This window comes from Buceros rhinoceros, unplaced genomic scaffold (genome assembly GCF_000710305.1).
Source record: "Buceros rhinoceros silvestris isolate BGI_N320 unplaced genomic scaffold, ASM71030v1 scaffold22828, whole genome shotgun sequence".
In the NCBI taxonomy this organism is placed as follows: Eukaryota; Metazoa; Chordata; class Aves; order Bucerotiformes; family Bucerotidae; genus Buceros; species Buceros rhinoceros.
Window position 1 is genome coordinate 9,847 of NW_010425433.1, and position 872 is coordinate 10,718.

At 48.9% G+C, this 872-nt stretch overlaps 1 protein-coding gene across 1 annotated transcript in view; it reads right to left on the reverse strand.

Moving 5' to 3' along the window:
• The window catches only part of APOH (apolipoprotein H (beta-2-glycoprotein I)), a 6,444-nt gene extending 5,895 nt beyond the window's left edge, over positions 1–549 (reverse strand). The window contains exon 1 of the mRNA XM_010141161.1: positions 486–549. Within this exon, the coding sequence (XP_010139463.1) occupies positions 486–549 (64 nt within the window). The remainder of the gene's footprint in view (positions 1–485) is intronic.
• Positions 550–872: the final 323 nt, after the last annotated feature.

Genomic DNA, 872 nt, shown 5'->3' on the forward strand with positions numbered 1-872 from the left:
GAGAACAGAGGGGACACAAAGCTCCTGCTGTAGGAATGAATGGCAGGGAGAGAGTACATGAAACCATGCACGTCCCCTTGGGCATGGGGGAAAGGAGGAGAAAAGCAAGGCAAGAGCCGTGCCAGGCAGCACCTGCGACAGAGGGGAAGGTGAGCAGGGAGCTGGGCAGAGGGACAGAGCGAGGGTAACTCCTGGCACAGGCAGTGCCCCCCAGCATGCAGGCAAGCTGGTCTCCACAACTTCTGTCAGTATTTCTTCTGTTTTCCTCCATTTTATACTTTTGTATGTATCAATTCACCTCACCGTAGGAAGAACTGGATGCAGGAATGGAAGGGGGAAAAAAGAGAGGAAATAACTTGCAGAGAAAATTCCCTTCGAAACATTGACCAGAATTTCCTAAAGGCTTTAAAATCCGATTGCTTTCTCCAGCTTCCCTCATTCACACTCCGAGGTCTTAGTGCCCTTAGAAAGTGGAAGACACTTACCTCTCGCTGCGAGGGCACAGTGGCCCAGAGCAACTGCGCAGGTCAACAGCACCAGGGAGTACATCGCTGCCAGGCCACAAGCTTCCCAAATGACCCCCGGTCCAGTGTTTCCTCTCAAAAATAAAGGCATCGGCAGAAGGATGGTTACACATTAACTCTTTGTATTTATTCCCATCCTAGTAAACAGAAGATAAAAGGCTCCTTGTATTGCTTGGAATAAAGGATGAAACAACTGTCACATGTTGCATTTGTACATAATGCGGGAATTCAAAGCGCGATCTCTGCTGCAAACATCTCCAGTTGTTTCTGCAGAGCATCTCCTGTTGGGACCAACGATGTTGAAAAAACAGTACCATCCTCTCAGCATCTTTCGAGGATGAGGGTATC